The sequence below is a fragment of the Crinia signifera genome, chromosome 4, assembly GCF_055691185.1.
Source record: "Crinia signifera chromosome 4, ASM5569118v1, whole genome shotgun sequence".
In the NCBI taxonomy this organism is placed as follows: Eukaryota; Metazoa; Chordata; class Amphibia; order Anura; family Myobatrachidae; genus Crinia; species Crinia signifera.
In genome coordinates this window covers 328,051,133-328,071,313 of record NC_139220.1, presented here as the reverse complement: position 1 = coordinate 328,071,313, position 20,181 = coordinate 328,051,133, and the positions used below count along the sequence as shown (strand labels likewise).

Here is a 20,181-nt window from a genome sequence, read left to right as displayed (position 1 = left end):
CAATTTCCCTACTACTGATGTAAGGCTCACTGGTCGATAGTTGCTTACCTCTTCCTTGCTTCCACTTTTGTGCAGTGGGACTACATTCGCTGTTTTCCAGTCCTCTGGGATTACTCCAGTAGCTAGTGACTGGTTGAATAATTCTGTTATTGGTTTTACCAGCTCCCCTTTAAGCTCTTTTAGTATCCTTGGATGTATCCCATCTGGCCCCATTGATTTATCCACTTTCAGTTTTGAGAGTTCTGTGAGGACTTTCTCCTCTGTAAATGTACTTGTCTCTCCCTCAGTTTTCTGACTATACTTGCAACTTAACTGTGGCCCCTTCCCCTCTCTTTCAGCAGTGAATACTGAGCAGAAATAATTACACTACAGCATCCAACACAGATCACATCACAGCAGCATGTGTGACAATTCAGGAAAAACTTGGAAGATCTCTTCTTGTATCTTCGTGTATCCCCATGATTCAGGCCTTGCAGCGGTACAGTCTCTTATTATCGATAATTGTCTTTACACAGGTCCAGAGATTTCTTTTTTCTACAGTTTCTCAGTTTAACATTAAAACATAATTATTTCTTGTTTTTAATAAGTTACAATTACGTGGGTGCGCGATGGGGTCCTCAGTGGCCCCATCTTTTGCAAAACGCATTCATGTTTATCATTGAAAATTATTTTCAGTACTCCCATTACCAGAGGGTCGTTACTGTACTGTTATTGTTGGTTGGGCAACTCTCAGAATCTAGCAAAACTGATTGATACACACAATGCCTCAGATTCACCTGTTAAATTCACTTATAAAATAGATGCGATACAAGTTCAATATCTGGACGTCAACATTAAACTTGACAATGGTCGCTTTTCCACCTCACTATATTCAAAGCCAACTGAAATAACATTCTGTTGGCTTCAAGTCACCACCCGGCTCCTCTGAAGAAGTGACTCTGGTGAATTAGTCAGCACTTGATAAAATGGTTTCCAAATTTCTGTTGCGGGGCTATGCAGCTTCTGATTTAGAACTCTAAGCAAAATTTTTTATCCCTACCTAAAAATACTTGTACATCTATCGTCCCTAAGAGTGATAAAGTAAAGGATAAAGTCTTTTGTGTGAACTCCTACCATCCAAAAAGGACCAACATTAATCACAGCGCAAAAGCTAATTGGTCTATCATTAGGGCAGATCCGACACTGCATTCCCTACACAATAAGTCTATCATGTGTTCCTGTACTAGGGAATGTAACCTTAGGGATTATTTGGTAAAAACTGATGTGACCTATCCCCCAGTTTCTACGACTTTTTTTGGGAAACCAAAGAGGTGTACCAACGTTTCTCATTCTTGCACTCCCGTCTGCCAAGGGGCGTAGATGCTCACCATGCAATACAAATCGCCAACGCTGGCTGGCTAATACTCCACCAATCTAGCAGCAGATTGATCTACTGTACCGCTGGATCCCCGCCATTCGCTGAGCGGAGTGCGCTTACACCGTATGAGACGCTCATGCGTCTACACAGTATACTACAGTATGAGAGACTTGTGCGTCTCATCCCCGTGAGCTGTGTAGTGTCACATTCCCATAGGCATAGTAATGTTCATGTAGCTGATGCTGAGTATTTTGAACATTGGGATATGGGTATGCGATGGGACCCGATTTTGAGGCTTTCCCGGGCAGAGTGTATAATTCTTATATCGTGTTGCATCGCATTATAATGGCATGGGATGCGATTATACCCGATACTACATTGTACAGGCACCCTGATGCCTGATTACAATGTTAAATGCACCCCCATACCCGATTTTTAATTGTACACCCACCCTGATGGGTGATTTACTATGTGAAATGCCCCCCCCCCCATTGTTAACGGCACCCCAGTATCAACGCCAACCCGAAGCGTAGCGAGCCCGCGAGGGGCGGTGGTACGTGTCCTCCGACCTTTTCAAACACCCACTATCCACGGTGGAGTAGATTTTATATAGTGTGGCTCGCCACCAAGCCCGAAACGTGGCGAGCGGACGCGGAATGTAGGTGAAGTAATCCGCGTCCCCTCGCGGGGCTCGCCACGCTTCGGGCTCGGTGGCTCGCTGTGCTTACCACACTATATAAAAATCAACTCCACGCCGATGTGGATAGTGGGGGTATGAAAAGGTTGGAGGACGCGTACCGCCGCCCCCTGAGAGGGATTTCTGTCACCGCACAGCATTGCGCTGGTGCGAGCAGACCTTCCAGCTGCCGCACACCCCTGGCAAGGTCCGAAGACGTCGAGTGGTGAGTACCAGTCAGGGTTCCCCACAGGGGGCACCCCAACTTTTTATGTGCGGCAAGATGGCGGCGGCAGTAGTGGCGGCCCTCACGCAGGGACTGCGTGAACTCCCCCATCCTCAAGACTGACACACACACACAGATAGCCCCTGGACCACCAGAGCTATAACTTAAATATGTTTTTACAAGCGCAAAATTGTCAGTATAATACACTGAAGGCGCCAGCTCCGTGCAAGGGGGCGGGGCTTCACTCAGAGCGGGACCAGTCTCTGCTGGGCACGTTTCTACTGAGGCACCATTACAGGAGCTTTTCAGCGGTGCTGAGATCCTGAACAGGCAGAGACAGCAAGTTAAATGCTATTCAGCCCTTGTCTAGTGTTGCCTAGCTTATATCACTGTGTAGTTGTGACACTGTGTGTATTATAACAGAACCTGCTCTCAGATCACGTGAGCTTAGGTTAAACAAGGTACACTGGTCCCCAAGTGGCTCTGATTCTTACCCCACTGAACTAGTTAATAAGCGCTGTTAACACACTGCAATTAGTCTCTTACACTTAGAGTCTATACTGCTATATATATATATATTTTCACTCTGCACACAGATAGTGTGAGTGAAGTGTGTGTGTTATTGTGGTGACTGTACAGCAAAATGGTGAAAGGACCTGCATGGTTTGCAGCACGAAATTTGCATCTCAATCACAGGTTACCTGTGAACCATGTATGTCACCACAGCCCAGTGGGGCTATCACACAGGTCAGTAGGATGCCCCCACAGTTGCATGGAAGGTCACAGGTTGAAAGAGAGCCTGTGTGGGCCAACAGTTTTCACACTGCTGGACTCTGTTTATTCTCAGTTGGCTGCTAATAACAGCAGACCCAGAGAGTGCAGAGAAAAGTATCCATATTTTCTGCAAGGGTTAATACTCTCACCCCCTTTCTGCACAGCCTCAGAGAAGGCCTGCAGCAGTGATTACCTCTGAGACAGAGGAGGATTTAATTGAAGAAGGGGAGGAAGAACAGATCTGTTCAGGGGCAAGCTCTGGCACAGGGGTTCTAGCCCTTGATTAGAGCTATAAGAGAGGTTTTAGACCTTCCTCTAGAGGAACCCACAGATGAGGATTCCTTCTTTATGACCCAGAAAAGGCAGCCTGTCTATTTTCCGGAACAATCGGAACTAGAAGGCGTTTTTTAAAACTGCATGAAAGAACCTGAAAAAGAGGTTCCAATTAACTAAGCGGTTTGCTAATACATATCCCTCCGACCCTGCAGGTAGGAAAATGTGGGAGGAGCCACCTGTTGTGGACTCCTCAGTTTTGTGCCTTTTAAGGAAGGTATTTCTTCCAGTCCAGGCAGTATCCACTCTTATGGATGGAGCTAACAGGAGACTTGAAGATACAGCTCAAGTCCATGTATACAGCAAGTGGGGCTTCACATCGTCCTGTTCTAGCAGCTGATGGATGGCCAAGGCCATTTATACCTGGTCCACACAAATCCAAGAGGACATGTCTTTTGCACAGCTAGGTGAAAAGCTGCGCCACATTCAGGACACAGCAAAGGTGCTTTGCAAAGCACAGAAGGAGCTGGGTGCTACAAATGCACATAATTCAGCCATGGCTGTGTCGGTCAGAAGAGCCCTGTGGGTAGCAGACGTGGACTCAAACCACAGCGTGACATTCCCTTTGCGGGAGATAGACTGTTTGGGAGGGAGCTGGATGAGTGGATTTCCAAGGCCACGGCTGGTAAGTCCACTGGTACTTGTGTAATATCTGGACGCCTGATTATTTGATTGTATGCCTTAACTTAAGGCATACAATCAGATGCGATTGACGCGATTTTCCATAGGATTCAATGTTAAAATGGTCCTGTTCATTTCCCCACTATCCAAGTGGGCATAGAGTTGATTTTATATAGCAAGGCGAGCCCCTCGAGGGGACGCAGATTACTTAAAATGTATTCCGCGGCCCCACGCGGGGCTCGCCTCGCTTCGGGCACAGTGGCTCGCTGCACTCGCCACGCTATATAAAATCAACTCTATGCCCATTTGGATAGTGGGTAAATGAACAGGACCATTTTAACATTGAATTGCGTCGATCGCATGCGATTTGGTTGCATGCAATGCGATTTTTCCAACCCGATCTCAAAATCGGGCGCCCAGTTATTACACAAGTACCAGTCCACTTTCCTCCCATTAGCACAAGCTGCAGTGAAACGTCCATCACGACCCCCGTCCAGCACCAGAACCCACTTCAAGGCCAGGGGTGCCTCAAATGCCAACAGAGGATCCAGAGGTAAGTTCAAAGAGACTAATACCTCAGGACAAAAGGACTGTGCGGCCACTGCAGCTGCCTCCAAGTCCTCGGCATGACGGGGTCTGCCCACTCTTGAGGTGGGAGCTCGACTGTCACACTTCATCCATGTATGGGAAGCCTAGTGCCTAGATCCCTGGGCCAGAAATCTTATTTCACAGGGCTACAGGCTGAAGTTTTCCAGGCCTCCCCCCAGAAGATTCTTCCTATCGTCCTTTCCAGCATCGGAACAGGATCGTACACTCCTTCAGGGAGCCATACAGAGACTACTTCAGTCAAAGGTAGTTCCGAGGCAGGAACAAGGTCAGGGTTGTTACTCAAACCTCTTCCTTGTACCACAACCGGACGGGTCGGTAAGACCCATTCTCAATCTGAGATCCTTGAACCCTTTTCTTCAGGTGTTCAAGTTCAGAATGGAGTCGCTCCGCTTGGTAATTGCCAGTCTGGAACAAGGGGATTTCCTAGCCTCCATAGATGTGAAGGACGCCTACCTACACATACCTATATGGACCCCGCACCAAATGTTCCTAAGATTTGTGCTGGGCGACGACCATTATCCATTTCAGGCGTTGCCGTTCGGTCTGTCCACGGCACCACGCATGTTCACAAAGATAATGGCGGAAATGGTCTCTCCTCACCAAGGGGTAAATGTAATACCATACCTGGACGACCTGCTAATCAAGGCAGAATCGGATGAGGCCTTGAGGAGTGCAATCCAGCTGACATTGAAACATTGACTCATCATGGGTGGATTTTGAATCTGCCAAAGTCATTGCTGGTCCCAAAACAGAAAATGCTGTTTCTGGGTATGATCCTAGATACGGTAGAACGGAAGGTTTTTCTACCGATGGAAAAGAACAGCTCTTCAGCTGATGGTAGAGGAGGTACTAACGTCCCCTCAATTGACTTGACTGTTCATCTTTGCCTAAAACTTTTGGGCAATATGGGGGCTTCCTTCGAAGCACTCCGGTTTGGCCGATTCCTTTCCAGAACATTTCAACGGGATATTCTGGAAAAGTGGTCGGGGTCCCCCCCTTCAAATGCACAGAAGGATTCGGCTGTTGGCTCAGACCAAGCTCTCACTCCAATGGTGGTTGAACTCAACCAATCTCCTGGCAGGTTGGTGTTTCCAGATCGAGGATTGGCTCCTGTTAACCAAGGATGCCAGCCTAAGAGGCTGTGGAGCGGTGATTCGGGGAATCCTTATTTAAGGCAGATGTCTCTCTTGGAATACAGGTTACACATCAACAAGTTGGAGTTGAGGGCTGTTTATTATCGCAGGAACAAAGAGCCTGACTTGCATGAGAGAGACAAGATCATCTCCTGGGCAAAACAACATGTGATGGCGTTGTCAGCAGTATTCATCCCGGGAGTGGACAACTGGGAAGAGGACTTCCTCAGTCGTGAAGACCTACACCCAGGGGAATGGGAACTACAATCCCAGGTGTTCAGGATCATTACGGATCTGTGGGGGCTCCTCTCAGATAGACCTCATGGCCTCTCTGCTAAATCACAGGGTGGACAAATACTGTTCACGGACCAGGGATCCGGAAGCAGAAGCAGTGGATGCCCTGACTTGGCCCTGGAGTTACCGGCTGGTATACCTGTTCCCACCGCTACCTCTCTTGGCGCGAGTGCTAAAGAGAATTCAGCTTCAAAGAGCAGAAGCCATACTAGTGGCACCAGATTGGCCTAGAAGGGTCTGGTATGGGGATCTTCAGGCAATGCAAGTGGAAGATCCATGGCGTCTACCTCTCGGAGAGGATCTACTGCTCCAAGCGCAGTTAGTCTACCAGGACTTACAGCGGCTGTGTTTCACGGCTTGGAGGTTGAGCAGCAGATTTTAGGCCAGAAAGGCCTACACCCCTCAGTCATTTCTACTATGACCCAAGCCAGAAAGCCAGTTACGGCATCCCACTATCATCTCAATTGGAGATAATATGTGGCCTGGTGTAAAAAGAAGAACCTACCACCAGCAGATTTTAAGCTGAACAACCTATTGAGGTTTCTCCAAGCTGGTTTGGACTTAGGACTTCGATTGGGTTCCTTGAAGATACAGATCTCGGCATTGTCAATCTTCTTTCAAAAGAAGCTGGCGTCCTTGACGGAGGTTCGAACATTTCTGCAAGGGGTTGTCAGAATTCAGCCCCCTTTCATACCACCTACAGCTCCTTGGGACCTGGATGTGGTTTTGTCCTGCTTGAAGTCTTCCTGTTTTGATCCGTTGGAACAATCTGATCTAAAACACCTTACATGGAAGACGGTGGTCCTGCTGGCAGTGGCTTCAGCTAGACGGGTTTCTGAACTCGGAGCTCTGTCATGTAAAAGCCCTTACCTGGTGTTCCATGAGAATCAAGCGGAATTTAGAACTAGGCCGCATTTCCTTCCAATGGTTGTGTCGGCGTTTCACCTCAATCAACCTATTGTGGTTCCTTCCAGTTCAGCTCATCCTGACATCCCTCCTTTTTTGGATGTGGTCCATACACTTACGGTGTATGTAAAACATAATGCTCGGATTCGAAAGTTAGATTGCCTCTTCGTGCTGTATGATGCACGAAGGAAGGGCTCTCCAGCATCCAAGCAGACCATTGCCTGTTGGATACACTATACAACAGGCTTACAGAATGGCTGGTCTTACACTACCGCTTTCGTTGAAGGCTCATTCAACCGATCAGTGGGGACTTCCTTGGCGGCTGCCCGAGGTGTCTCGGCCTTTCAGCTCTGCAGAGCTGCAACTTGGTCAGGTCAACACACATTGGACGGTAGAGAAAATAGGATTTTGGGTACCTACCGGTAAATCCTTTTCTCGTAATCCATATGGGATACTGGGCGCCCGCCTCTGTGGATACTCTGCTGTCCAGTTGGACCTGTGAGGCCTAACCTCTGAAACTTAACATACTGTAACTTCAGTTATGTTGGCTTGTTGCCTTGTCAATGCTGACATTTTTTCAATTGCTCGGCTTGTGGCCTTGTTGTCAATTCTGACTTTTTTTTTTTCTCAATTTGCTTGGCTTGTTGCCTTGTCAATTCTGACAATTTTCAATTGCTAGGTGACATTATTCAAGTAAGGGAAAGAGAAAGTACTCTCTTTTTCTGGGGGCACTGCTTTTGAAAAAAGTTTTAAAACTTAGCTTTTAATTTTTATACATATTTTTAAGAATAAAAATGGACACACGTGGACACTGACATAACATACAGAAAACATACATTGAAAGTGCACAGCACTGATGAGGTGCCTGCACTAGTAATCTCTTATCCAGTAAGTATTGTGTAAATAAATTGTATAGTGTGTACAAAAATTCAATGTGCACACTAAATACTTCTGTAACAAGGAGATGACACAAAATGATTCTTTGGATATTTTGGGATATCCAGAAGCATAATTATTCACCTGCTGTTTCTTGTTTGACTGTGGTGTGCAGGTGCAAATCTCACCACACTGACTGATTCACATACCTCCTCATATAGTCGCCTCTCCTTCGGCACAGTTTTTTATTAACTGAGAGGAAGTGGGAGGTGATAGAGGGGAGGAGCCAGTGCACCCACAGTGAAAGATCTTATGTGCCTGTCTCTCCTGCGGAGGAACTCTATCCCCTATAGTATTGAACCCAGTATCCCCTATGGACTACGAGAAAAGGATTTACCGGTAGGTACCCAAAATCCTATTTTCACACTCGCAAAAATATCCCGGGTTTTTGAGCATCCCTTGTTGATTACGGAATCGGTCAGGACCTGGGTAAAAATCCTGGAATGCTCATCCTGGGATATTCTTTCTAGACCCTTTAACACTGAGCTAAATCCTGGGTTGATGCGCGTTCATGTGCATCAAACCCGGGACATTTTTGCGAGTGTGAAAGGGGTATAAAGGAGTTCAAATTCAGGATGGAGTCATTGCGGGCGGTAATTGCCAGCTTGGAAGAAGGAGAATTCCCTGCTTTCCTAGACACCACAGATGCTTATCTTCATATTCCGGTTTGGCCAACACACCAGGCATACTTAAGGTTTGCCCTACAGGATGATCAATATCTTTTCCAAGTCTTACCTTTCGGACTGTCAACAGTCCGCGCATATTCACAAAGGTGATGGCGGAAATGATGCTCCTGCTCAGGTCGCAATGGATAAATATCATTCCCTACCTGGATGACTTACAGCTAAAAACAAGGTCAGAGGGTGCAATCGATCATGCCATACAGGTGCTGTCAAAGCACGGGTGGATCTTGAATCTACTAAAGTCCTCCCGGGCCCATGTCTCCAATTCCTCGGGATGATCATGGACACGGTAGACCAGAAGATATAGCTCCCGTGGGACAAGGTGGTACAGATGGGGTAGGTCTCATCCTGGCAGGGGATGGCGCTGGCGTCGCCAGCCGACATCCCCCGCCAGCGCCATGGATGGAAGCGCCGTCGGAAGGGGACGCGCGCGCCCCTCGTGCGCGCGCGTCCCCTTCCGCCGGCGCTTCCATCCGTTCCCCCGGGTCCCCGCCGGCTTGCCGGCGGTAACCCCTAACCCCCCCTAACCCTGTCCGTCTCCCTGAGGCGGAGACGGACAGGGTTTCCGTCGCGCTGGCGACGGAGACTGAGACGCGCATGCACGTGAGACGAACGCGCGTCTCATTATATTCGCTGGCGAGGCTGCTGGCGGGTCGCCAGAGGGGACGTCCTGGCGACCCGCCAGCAAGGATGGGAACTACCCCATCTGTAGCACTTCAGCAGCTGAAAGCAGATGTTCTTGCTCAGGACCTCATTTCAGTGCATCAGGTTACTGGCAACATGGTGGCTTCCTTTGAGGAGATTCGACTGCAGGATTTTCCAATTGAATGTGTTGAGCAATTGGACCGGCTCTCACATGCACAAGAGGATACGTCTCTCGTCTCAAGTCAAGCTGTCTCTGCAGTGGAGGCTTCAGTCTTCCAACCTGTTGGCGGGTTGGAGTTTTGGGATCTAGGACTGGATTCTACTCATGACAGATGCCAGTCTGTTAGGTAGGGGGGGCAGTGATGCAACGGTACACATTCAGGGCAAGTGGACTCTGTGGGAATCCAAGTTGCATATAAACAACTTGGAATTGAGAGCAGTGTACTATGCTCTTCTGCAGGCTTGCTCTCTGCTGAGAGGCCAAGCGATACAGGTCCAATCAGATAACGTAATGCCGGTTGTGTAAATCAACCGCCAAGGAGGTACGCAGAGCGTAGCGTGCATGAGAGAAGCAACCAAGATTCTCTCATGGGCAGAAGGTGATCTCAGCCATTTTAATACCAGGAGTGGTGTTATGGTTTTGGGTGTGAAACCATAGCCAGGACCACTGATTAGGATGGCCACGGCGCACCCTACACTGACTCTGTTGACCTCCTTGGACAGGTGACTGTAGTCTGTGGGTAGCTAGGCCTTTCCTGTTGTTGCTGCGTTTGAAGGAGCGAGTTAGGCCCGCTCCAACCCAGGTTTTAACAAAGACGGGGAGTGCGACCGTCACAGACGGGTGTGGATCATCTAACAGACCACACTTAGGTTGACAGTCATTAGGTCGATCACGTTGGGTCGACAGGGGGGAATGTCGACATGGGTTTATGTCGACATGGGTTTAGGTAGACAGTCATTAGGTCGACACGGTTTTTCACTGTTTTTTTTATCCGAATGTCGACACAGTCGGAGGTGACACGCAGCCCCTCGCATCACTCACTTCGCTCGCTGTGCTCGGCACACAATTTTATTCTCCCACCACGCCCTAGTGGATGGTAGGGCATGAAATACCGCCTGTCGGCACATGTCGGCTCAAAAAACAGTGAAAAACCCATGTCGACCTAAGTGTGGTCTGCTAAATGACCGTTTCCCATCGCAGACACCAGACATAACAGAACCAGGGTGCCTCCAGCCTAAAACACGCCAAAGTAACTAATGAGTTCACAAACACACGGTACCCCAAAACAAGTGTACAGTATACTTACTTCACACCTGGAAGAGCTGGACCAAAGGAAATATAAAGTAACAAAGGAAACAGGGCCGCTTGCCCACAAGTGAATAACAAAAGGAATATGGCAGCTTGCCAGGACTTTATAAATAAAGAACAGAACCAGGCTCCACTGGAGCACTTATGTGACCTGAACTGGACACACAGCGACAGGACCACGACACCCAGCTGCACCAGATGAATAGCGTGCAGGCTGGGAACAACTGGAAGGACTGGACAAGACAGGAACGCTGACCAGGACAGGACCAAGAGTGCAGCATGGCCAGGACACACTGCTGGAAGTAATGAGCTGACAGGTGACCAGCAGGAAGCACAGGACTGCAGGTCCCTGCAACAGGAACAGGAAACTATCACCGGCAGGGTAGTGCCTGGGAGAATGCCTTAAAAAGGGCTCAGATGATCATTACACCTGTGAAAGATTGAGCCCAACTCCCAATCAGGGATATCGAGGTCATACCTCCCAGGCTTTTGCATAATTAGGCTCACAGAAGATTGAGCTGTAATGGCACAGACTCTCCGCCGGAGGCCACCGGAGAGTCCAGTACCAGAAACAGACTGAAAACCACACCGATCCGACATGACAGGACTCAGTCGACACGACCACCACGGGGAATGGGGGTTTAATCCCCAAGTGTTTACTCACATTGTGGATCTGTGGGAGTTTCCACAGATCGACCTCATGGCATGCAGATTCAACAAGAAGGTGGACACAGATTGCTCATGGTCCAGGGATCCTCAAGCCAAAGTGGTGGATGCTCTAACGACAAGTTGGTCATATGATCTACTGCATCTCTTTTCTCTGATCCCCTTGCTCTCAAGGGTCCTAAAGAGTGCAAAGTCAAGGAGTAGAGGCTTAACTGGTGGCACCAGACTGGCCACGAAGGGCCTGGTACGCGGATCTTCAGGCCATGTTAGTAGAAGATCTTTTTGTGTCTACCTCTCAGAGAGGACCTACTCCTGCAATGCTCGTTCATCTCCCAGGTCTTAGGGTTGCTTTGTTTGGCAGCCTAGAGGTTGAGGAGCAGTTTTTAGTCCACAAGGGCCTTCCTGCCTTTGTTAATCTCTCTTCATGACCCTAGATAGAAAACCGCTAACTGCGTCCCACAACCATAATATTTGGAGAAAATATGTTGCTTGGTGCGAAAAAGAAAGCTGTCTACTTGCAGACTGTAAACTGGACCGATTCTTGCAGTTTCTGCAGGCGGGTTTGGAATTGGGCCTTCATTTGTGATCTTTTAAGGTTCAAATCTTGGCCCTGTCCATTTTCTTCCAAAAGAAGTTGGCGGACTTGCCTGAGGTTCCGACCTTTCTCCAAGGGGTTCTGCGATTCCAACCCCCCTTAGTGCCACCTACGGCACTTTGGGACTTGATTGTGGTGTTATCATTTCTGTAGTCATCCTGGTTCGATCCTTTGGAAACATCAGAAATAAAGTACCTCACGTGGAAGATGGCGGTGTTTTTGGCACTGGCTTTGGCCCGTCGTGTGTCGTATTGGGAGCTTTTTCATGCGACAGCCTTTATCTTGTCTTTATTCCAACTGAATCAACCCATTGTGGTTCCTTCTTGTTCCACTCTTCCTGGAATTTCTTAATCCTTGTATGTGGTACGAATGCTTAAGGCTTATGTTAAATGATCTGCTCGAGTTTGTAAGACAGAATGGCTTTTTGTGTTCTAAGATGCACAAAAGAAGGGTTGTCCTGCTTCAAAGCTGACTATTGCCAGTTGGATTTGTTCTACTATACAACAGGCTTATGGGGCAGCAAAATTGCCTATACCAACCCCTTTGTAAAATTTTACAAGTTTAACACTCTGGCCAGAGAGGATACACCGTTTGGCCAGGTGGTGTTGCAGCAGTCTCCGCCCATTCTGGAAGCTGTGAGTCATCCCCATGGTATTGAGACCCCAGTATCCCATATAGAGGATAGAGAAAATAGGATTTTAATTACCTACTGGTAAATCCTTTTCTCGTAGTCCATATGGGATACTGGGCGTCTGCCTCAGTGGTGAGTTCTTCTGCATCTGGTTGTCACTACTATAGTTGTGACATTCTTGCCTGTTGCCTACAGTATGTTGTCACTTGAGTGACTTTGTTATGTTCCAATAATTTGTTAACAGTTCTGTTAACTATTATTGTGTTTGTGGTGTGCTGGTATGAATCTCACCACATATCCTGTATACACATATCCTTTTCTCACATACGTTCATTCTCCTTCAGGCACAGTTTTCATTAACTGGCTTGTGGGATGGGAGGAGACAGTACACCCACTCTGAAGAGAGTTATATGTGTCCGTCTTCTGCTAAGAACCCTCAATCCCCACCGTATTGAGACCCCCGTATCCCATATGGACTACGATAAAAGGATTTACCGGTAGGTAATTTATTGTTTTTTTTGTATCTTATTCCCAAGCACCAAACATCCCCACATCTGTAACATTATAAATGTGTGAACCCCGATTCCTCTGCACACATCACACTGAGCTGAGTGACTGTGAGATGATCACTTTGTCCGCATCTCCATTATGTGCCCGGAGAGTGTGGTGACATCCTGCTGCATCAGCTGACCATAGCAGGACAGGATCACTAGCATGTGTTACACATGTATGGTCAGTATTGTATGTTCTGCACATCTGAGGTCAGAGGAAAAACATTATACAACAATTATAGGCACATTAATAAACTGTGTATACTGTAGGAGTTTAGAGGTCTTTGTGCTGCACATGTGACTGCAAATAGAGTCCCAGCAATTTGGGAACACAGAGATGTGTCCACATGCATCTATCCCCCATTCACCACAAGTCGGGTTACACATAACATGTGAGCGCACTATGACTGTACCGCCAAACGTCTGTTCGTGTGACTTTTTATTATGCGTATTATTTACAAAGTGATGCTAATATGACACACAAGCAGCTTCTGCTTATTAAAATATGTTGCATTCCTATATACTGTGTGCAACTGCTGCTGTATCTGCATATAAAAAACTGGATAACACTAAAGTAGCATTTATTTTTAATTATAAGAAGCTGCTTGTGCGTCCTTGTCACATCGCTCTGCGAATAAGATGCATTTTAATGGAAAAGATGCTCAGTGCTACAGTCCCACTATGGAATGGAGCAACTAGAAGGACTGTTTAACACACAAGGAGGCTGGATGTATGTGGACACATTTGTACACAAATGTAGCATCATTGTCAGTGTCTGTGATATTTGCTATTGTGTATAAATATACACCTTATACAATAAAAGTAGCGTTATCCTGGTAACCATTATGCTTTTACATATTAACTTTCTTACAGGACATATAAGGAGCAGGATTCAAATTAAGACGACGTGGAAGAGGGAAATTGTTCTCCGATCAAGCCAACTAAATACATCATATCTCCTTACACCTCAGGAGGAGGAACAAACACTATTTTATTTTCTGGACAGAAGAAACCTTCAACAACTAATTTGTTTCTCACCTCATACATGATGAGCCTCACAGGAGAGAAACCACATGTGTGCTCTGAGTGTGACAAAGGCTTTACATGTAAATCACAGCTTCTCATACATCAGAGGAGTCACACAGGAGAGAGACCACATGTGTGTTCTGAGTGTGACAAAGGCTTTACATATAAATCACAGCTTCTGGTACATCAGAGGAGTCACACAGGAGAGAAACTGTATAAATGTGCTGAATGCAGCAAATATTTTTCCCAAGAGTCATATCTTGTCATACATCAGAGGAGTCACACAGGAGAGAAGCCATATAAATGTTCTGAATGCAGCAAATGTTTTTCCCGGAAGGCAGAGCTTGTCCTACATCAGAGGAGTCACACAGGAGAGAAGCCATATAAATGTGCTGAATGCAGCAAATGTTTTTCCCAGAAGCCACATCTTGTCCAACATCAGAGGAATCACACAGGAGAGAAACCATATAAATGTTCTGAATGCAGCAAATGTTTTTCCCAGAAGTCACATTTTGTCCTACATCAGAGGAGTCACACAGGAGAGAAGCCATATAAATGTTCTGAATGCAGCAAATGTTTTTCCCAGAAGCCACATCTTGTCATACATCAGAGGAGTCACACAGGAGAGAAGCCATATAAATGTTCTGAATGCAGTAAATCTTTTTCAGATAAGTCAAGTCTGCTCAAACATCAGAAGACTCACACAGGAGTGAAACCAAATAAATGTCCTGAATGCAGCAAATGTTTTTCCCATAAGTCAGTTCTTGTCCAACATCAGAGGAGTCACACAGGAGAGAAGCCATATAAATGTGCTGAATGCAGCAAATGTTTTTCCCAGAAGCCACATCTTGTCCAACATCAGAGGAGTCACACAGGCGAGAAGCCATATAAATGTTCTGAATGCAGCAAATGTTTTTCCCAAAGCTCCGAGCTTGTCCTACATCAGATGAATCACACAGGAGAGAAACCATATAAATGTTCTGAATGCAGCAAATGTTTTTCCTGTAAGTCAAATCTTATCAAACATCAGATGAATCACACAGGAGAGAAGCCATATAAATGTTCTGAATGCAGCAAATGTTTTCCCCAGAAGTCACAGCTTGTCCTACATCAGAGGAGTCACACAGGAGAGAAGCCATATAAATGTTCTGAATGCAGCTATTGTTGTTCCCGGAAGTCAAATCTTGTTGCACATCAGAGGATTCACACAGGAGAGAAACCATATAAATGCTCTGAATGCAGCAAATGTTTTTCCCTGAAGTCAGACCTTGTCAAACATCAGAGGAGTCACACAGGAGATAATCCATATAAATGTTCTAAATGCAGCAAAGGGTTTTCCCAGAAGTCACAGCTTGTCCTACATAAGAAGAGTCACACAAGATCAAACTAAAAATGCTGTGTTGGTAGGAGTTTGGGGTCTACAATTATTATTTTTTTAGGTGCTTCCAACTTCGTCTTGCAACAGTCGCAGTTTGGCGGCTCTGCCCCGATTTTTCTCATTTCCTATTAAGTACTTACTCCTCAACATACCTCAGGCTAAACAGGTCTCTAATATATATGGTACTCTCCATTTACATGCCTCTCCCCACCATTTAGACAGCCTGGGGACCAAGTGGGAGGGTGATTTGGGCTGCATAGGAGAAACACAGTGGGCACAAATTCTGGGTTCAATGAAATCTACCACTACTGGGATGTTGCCGGAGCTCCCCTTCTGAACTCCGATCCCATACAGCCCTCACCGCTATAATTACACGGCTCCTGGAGCCTCTAAGCAGCACGCTTACCTCCGCTCACCTTCCTGACCCCCAGGCAACATTGGCAAGGGAGAAATTTCTCAACGCTTCTCCCGCTCAGACGCAGCAGTAGAGACCAGACAGACGGCGCGGGGCGGAAAACATGGCGCCCGGAGATAATGACTCGCTTTCCCTCCCTGCCTCAAAAAAGTCAGCAGCAGAAGGTAACACGCAGGGGGGACCACTCCAGAGGGGACTGGAGACCCCAGTCACATATAGAGAGGTGGTAGAAGCGATCACAGCCACATTGGGGCAGATGTATTAAGCCTGGCGAAGAGATAATGTGGACATAAAGTGGAAGGAGATAACGCACCAGCCAATCAACTGTGTTTGAAATATGACAGTGGGGAGGTGATTGGCTTGTGCGTTTATCTCCTTCCACTTTATCTCCAGTTTAACTCTTCTCCAGGCTTAATACATCTGCCCCAATGTCCCCACTCCTAAGTAAAGCTGTAGAAGACATAACCTGCCAAATACAGAAGCTATCCCAGATGGTAGATGTCATTGAAAATCAACTGGGTGCAGCCTCTCATGACATAGCTAAAACCCAGGTGGACATTATTAAAATCACTAGAGAAAATCATCAATTGTGGAATAAGGTGGATGAATTAGAGAACAGGTCCAGAAGATGTAATATCAGACTGGTGGGCCTGCCTGAGTCTGTGAAGGGCCCTGCTCTGGTCAAATTTGTCCACACTACTCTCCCCTCGCTCCTAGGCATCACGGAAGTTTGCAAAGACAAGGTGTTAGAGAGAGGGTCCACAGGGTGGGACCACCACCGACTCCACACAGACCGCGTCCACGTGTAACATTATTCAAATGCCTGAGCTGCCTACATAAGGTAGAAATCTGGTCCGCTCCCCGTAAAGTGAAAAATCTCACCTGGGAAGGAAATAAGATATATTTTCCAGGACTTTTCGGCTGAACTATCTAAAATCAGAAAGTCATTCTCCCCAATACGCTCAGCCCTGGCCACAGAAGGCCGGAAATTTGGCCTTCTCCATCTTGCCAAGCTGCGAATATATGATGGCACCACGTTCAAGGACTTTTCCACTCCCTCTGACGCTTCAGCTTGCCTAAGAGAGCTCTCACACTATTCTACGGACGACATTACCGACATTTCTCCGCCTCCCAACTACAAATGATCATCTCTCTGTTTGTGGTTACTTCCTCGACAACAATGATGTAGACCCTTTCTGCTACCATGGACAAGGGAATTTCCCCATAAGGACTGTATTTCTTATACGATACTGTCCAGATTGTTCACTAACCCTCTACAAGCAGCAGGACAATTTTCCTGGTAAACACAGGGTCCCGGCCCCGGTTTCGGCCTCGGACTTGTTGCTCGCTGACCAGCAACAAAAATGCTGCCAACATATATACATGTCTGGTTTCAAAATTATTATTCCAAAATTATCAGAGCTTGTTCATCTTATAATATGCTGTTATATAATGTTTCATTAAGCTCCCTCTAACCCCCCCCCCCTTCCACCCCCCCCCTTCCTCCCCCACCCTCATTATTCCTTTACCCACGGGATGACTATACTGTCTTCAGTCCTCCTTTTCTATTTTTCGCTTTCCCACTCCTGCCTTTCACTCACCTAGCACAGAATATCACGGGTTACAAAACTATCGTCTTACTAGATCTCTAGATATCAGACTATATGTTCTTAACATTATGTATGTAACATATCTTCTACAAATAATGGCCTTTCGTTGTATTGGGACTACATTTTGTTTGTTCCCACCATGAATCCCACTTTTAAAATAGCCACCTGGAACATAGGTGGTATCAATTCACCGATAAAAAGGAGACTATTGGTATACTTAAATAAGTCTTGTGTCGATATAGCTTTTCTGCAAGAGACTCATTTGCTCCCCTCTGAGGTTCTAAAGTGGGAAAATGATGGGTTGGACTGTCTTAACCTCTTCTTCCTTCACTTCTAGGGCACGGGGGGGGGGGGGGGCACGATTGCTCAGAGCTCTCTCGCACTGGAGGTATCGCATGTGGACACAGATGTGGATGGAAGGTATGCTGTTGCAACAATAACACAAGGTAAAAAATACATACTAGCAAAGGTATACTCCCCTCCACCATACTCTAAATCATTTTACAGATCTGTTGTAGCGCTTCTCTCCCGATATATGGACACAAATCTCATTATACGTGGCGATTTGAATATGATCTCAGCTCAGTCCTTAGACAGATCCAAAACCACTGGATCACCCTCCCCCCTCCCAAAAATTGGCCTTAATCTTCTAATAAAATTCTTGGGGGTGATAGATGTATGGAGAGCATTACACCCCACAGATAAAGAATATACATGCTTGTCTGCCGCGGATTCAGTATTGAATCCCGGAGGTCGGGATCCCGGCGTTCAGAATCCCGACGCCGGAATGCCGACAAGGGGGGGGACGTGGATTGCCCCCCCTTGCGGGCTCGCTGCGCTCACCACGCAGCGGGCCCGGTGCCTTGCTATGCTCGGCACACTAATTTATTCTCCCTCCAGGGGTGTCGTGGACACCCCAGGAGGGAGAAAGTGTTGGGATTCCGGCGTCGGGATTCTGAACGCCGGGATCCCGACCGCCGGGATCGGAACTGCATCCCGTCTGCCGCACACGGATCCTTCTCTCGGATAGATTATCTGCTGGTCTTTCACTCACTCTTCGCACTTACTCTTATTCTACTATCGCCCCAATACTCATTTCAGATCATGCCCTGGATTCTTTAGACATTTCAATGGCAAATGAACCCTCCCCATCTCGAATATGGAAATTCCCCTCCCGCTTTCTGAAATCTGACAAATTTAAAACACACGTAAAAGCAGTGGTCGCAGATTTCATCCTTAATAACAGTGAATGTAGACACACGAACCCACAACTATTCTGGATGACGTTGAAGGCGGTCCTGAGAGGCTCCATTCTGTCCTTCACGGCCCAATACCAATTAGACCCATCCCCTTCTCATAAAGAACAGTATTTACTAGCAAAAACCCACATGGAAGGATACATATCTGAGATAGGTGAAAGACAAATGTTCTCATTCAGCCACAAATTCTATAAATTTGGGAATAAAACGGGTAAATTACTTTCAAACTTGCTAAAAGGCACTATGAAACCGGCGGTGGTTCACCCATTGCGTACCTCGCAATCCACCAAGACAAATTCTAACACAGAAATAGCACAAGTGATGCAACAATTCTACAAAGAATTATATACCACATCTCTGCCCCCTACTCTTCCTGATACCGCAGAATCCCCTGCCCACCCTTCCCCGCTGTGGGAAAAACTACACTTTCCATCCATCACTCAAGAACAATCAACACTGCTTACTGGCCCAATTACCGCTGAAGAGATAGATAAAGTTATACAACACCTAAAACCCAACAAAGCTCCAGGTCCGGATGGGTACTGTGGAGAATTCTACAAACTTCTAAAACCAGAAATCACCCCGATACTTGCTGATTTCTATAACTCTATCTTACTGTCCGACACACTACCATTGCATTTTAACTCCGCGATCATTAAAATTCTCCCCAAACCGGGCAGGGACCTTTCTCTACCCGGTTCATACCGCCCAATCTCCCTCCTCAACCTCAACTATAAAATCCTAACCAAAATTATAGCAGACAGACTCAAACTGTTGCTCCCTACTATCATTCATCACGATCAAACGGGATTTATAATGGGACGACATTCCACCACAAATGTACGCAAGGTCATTGCGGCCCTAGCCCCTAGACGATCCTCACCACCTCCACCAGATCTTGTGATACTAGCTTTGGATGCTGAAAAAGCATTTGATCTGGTGGAGTGGTCTCACTTATACCACACACTTAAATGCTTTGGATTCTCCCAAAATTTCATCCATGTTTTACAAATACTTTATCAAACCCCATCATCTCAGGTTTCCTGTAACGGTCTACTCTCTGACCCTTTTGTTCTGGGCCGGGGAACGAGGCAGGGAGGTCCCCTGTCAACATTGTATTCGCAATTGCTCTGGAGCCTCTGGCTATGGCTCTTAGAGACTCTCGGAACTATACAGGTATACATATTGGCGGATAGGAACTCAAAGTATCTTTGTTCGCCGATGATATGTTACTCTTCATATCTCAACCACAAACCTCACTACATGAGATCTATAGACTAATTACAGAATTTATCCGAACAGCAGGAAACAAAATTAATCCATCTAAATCAGAAATTCTCCCTATTCTTCCTAGTGCCACCTCTATCTCAACTATCCTACATTCCTTCCCATTCAACATGAACACCTCCCACTTCAAATACCTAGGACTTCAAATCCTTAATGATGCCTCCAAACTCTATGACTTATTATTTTTGTGATGGTTGACCCAAAATTTAACACAGCTTCAGGGTTGGCAGGACCTCCCACTATCCCTTTTGGGTAGACTCT

General features: G+C 46.6%; 1 protein-coding gene across 2 annotated transcripts in view; it reads left to right on the top strand.

The window, feature by feature from the left end:
- The window catches only part of LOC146075988 (uncharacterized), a 44,060-nt gene extending 25,961 nt beyond the window's left edge, over positions 1-18,099 (top strand). For both annotated transcript variants that reach the window (XM_083185742.1, XM_083185741.1), the window contains one exon: positions 13,819-18,099. In XM_083185742.1, the coding sequence (XP_083041868.1) occupies positions 13,991-15,361 (1,371 nt within the window). In that variant the 5' untranslated portion in view covers positions 13,819-13,990 and the 3' untranslated portion in view covers positions 15,362-18,099. The remainder of the gene's footprint in view (positions 1-13,818) is intronic.
- The last annotated feature ends 2,082 nt before the right edge of the window (positions 18,100-20,181 follow it).